This window comes from Arachis ipaensis, chromosome B3, assembly GCF_059453495.1.
Source record: "Arachis ipaensis isolate K30076 ecotype BB chromosome B3, ASM5945349v1, whole genome shotgun sequence".
NCBI classification, from domain to species: Eukaryota; Viridiplantae; Streptophyta; class Magnoliopsida; order Fabales; family Fabaceae; genus Arachis; species Arachis ipaensis.
Window position 1 is genome coordinate 39,158,314 of NC_142438.1, and position 2,240 is coordinate 39,160,553.

At 37.6% G+C, this 2,240-nt stretch overlaps 1 protein-coding gene across 1 annotated transcript; it reads right to left on the minus strand.

The window, feature by feature from the left end:
* Positions 1–467: 467 nt before the first annotated feature.
* LOC107632977 (uncharacterized) lies at positions 468–1,903 on the minus strand. The gene is made up of 4 exons (XM_016336613.1): positions 1,777–1,903; positions 1,215–1,668; positions 810–1,077; positions 468–722 (listed from the first exon to the last, which is right to left on the minus strand). Exons 1-4 carry the CDS (start codon positions 1,901–1,903, stop codon positions 468–470), a joined length of 1,104 nt encoding a protein of 367 aa, XP_016192099.1.
* Between the last annotated feature and the right edge of the window lie 337 nt (positions 1,904–2,240).

The window sequence follows — 2,240 nt, forward strand, 5'->3', positions numbered from 1 at the left end:
TCCATAAACAAAGAACAATCCACCCATGTCACGGCTAACTGCATTCAATATTGCGTCGTATGCAACCCGCTAGTCCTGATTTAACCTGTTAACTAAATCCACGGAAATAGTTGCCAACTCATTCCTATTGAAATTGAGCTCATCAAGGAGGACTGTGTCATGAGGGTCTACGGAATCTAACAACTCGGGACATGGCATGTCGATGAATTCTTTAAGGGACCTATCATTCCTTTGCAACAAACTTTCAATTCTAGCGAGAGTTATGGACTTGATTTTGTCATTAAAACGTTGAACACGTAAATTAATTATGTAAAACGTGCATGTAACAAAATTTCATGGCATGATAATAAGATGTAAAACACTAAAAACAGAAGCACGTATAACTCATATGAATTTATTAATGATGTCATGTGAACTTAACACCAAAAAAAACAATAAGAACAAATAACGCAAAGTTCACCTGAAATCTATCTTTTGTCATAGAGCACGTCATCTGCACAATGCTTCCAACATTGTTGCCACACGACATCGGGGCAAACAATGTTATTTGACATCAAAAGCATTGCAAACAACCTCCTGATATAAAACGGTGACACCCAAGAACTTGCTTCATTAATTGCATCAATAAATTCTTTATCGTCTTGCAAAAGCCCGAGAGCATAACAGGCTTCTTTGTATGTGTAGAAGGCAACTCCATCAACAGACAAAATATTAGCAAACGTCTAAAACCCTTTTTGATAATTCAATAACAAACGAAAATAAAACTCCTCTCCATGAGACTGAGGAATATAGGTGAGACGATCAATCACATGACCTTGCTTCCAAGGCCTCCATAGATGGCCCTGCTTATCCCACACAAAATACGACGGTAGCTCCGCAAAAGTCAGGTTACAGGCAACTTCAAATTCCTTGTTAGCCTTCATCCACCCCATAAACATACTATCTTTTGCAGTCGCACTCTCGATTACATTTTCAAGAAGTTGATGATCTTCGTATAACACATTTTGTTCATTCGGCAGATGAAATGGAAGGCAAATGATGTTAGGCTCTTTAAATTGAATCTCAAAACCGAACAGTCTTCAAGAAGCCTCACACACAGATATATATTGACAATCGTAGTAATTTTGTATTTCATCCACTGTAACAGCCGAATCATCTGCATCATGGGATCAAAAAAAGGAAGCAGTTACATGGTCATTTTTTTGTGAACATACTTGAACAAATACTTAATAGTAGACGTCTGGCAAGTGTACTCCACATTAATGTGACAACTGTACTTGAGAAGCAACGCCGCATTATATGGAACAATGTATCGATTGTCAACGTCAACATTTTTCTTATTCATCGTATGACCATTATCCGGACGTTTGTACTTTGGAAAACCTGCGTTGTCTATTAGTGTTCTCTCACAGAAGGCCATGGGATAAAACTTGGAACACTTTTCGTTGACCATGCATGGGTTGCTGACATTTAACACCCCACATGGATCATGAACCATGAACTTCTGGACTAATTTGTAGAGCTTAGGTTGCATTTGTTCATCAGGTATCTCTGCCGAGATATGCTGCTCAATATCATGGGAGGATCTTGTTTTTTCACTTTGTTGAATAAATAACAATATGTGACAGTGGGGAAGGCCACACTTTTGAAATTCAACTGTATAAACAACTGAAATTTACAAAAAAAAAGGTTAAATAAAGGTATAAGCAACATGCAGGTTAACACAGACTAACCCAAAAGTAAGAAGTTGCAAAAAAACACAAGACAAATGCTTACTTGCTTTTGGCTTTCCAAATATAGATTCATTCTTTAAGTCTTTAAGTAATTCGTCCAGCTTGATTTTAAACACTTTACAAATGATGTCTGGCCTGTCATTTAGCTTAGTGAATATCTGGCAACACATTATTTGATCTCTTTCCACTCTAGGTTACATGTGATAGTAATAAAATAGCTAGGATAGCCAGCATACCGGCATATAGCAAATGCATCTTTGCAATTGTTATACATGTACCGAGGAGCACCAACAAATGAGGATGGCAAGATAACTCATCTGCCAATTTTTGCAGCAACTGTTTCACCCTGAATTAAGCACTCATGCAGCCAGTTGATAAGATCGAAACTTGTTTTGATGGTGTCTATGGTACTACAATCTTTCAGCCCCCACCATGGTGTAACTATCCACCAAAAACTGTTGAAACAAACGTCTAGATTTTAGTATACCTGCGACTCATGTAATCTCA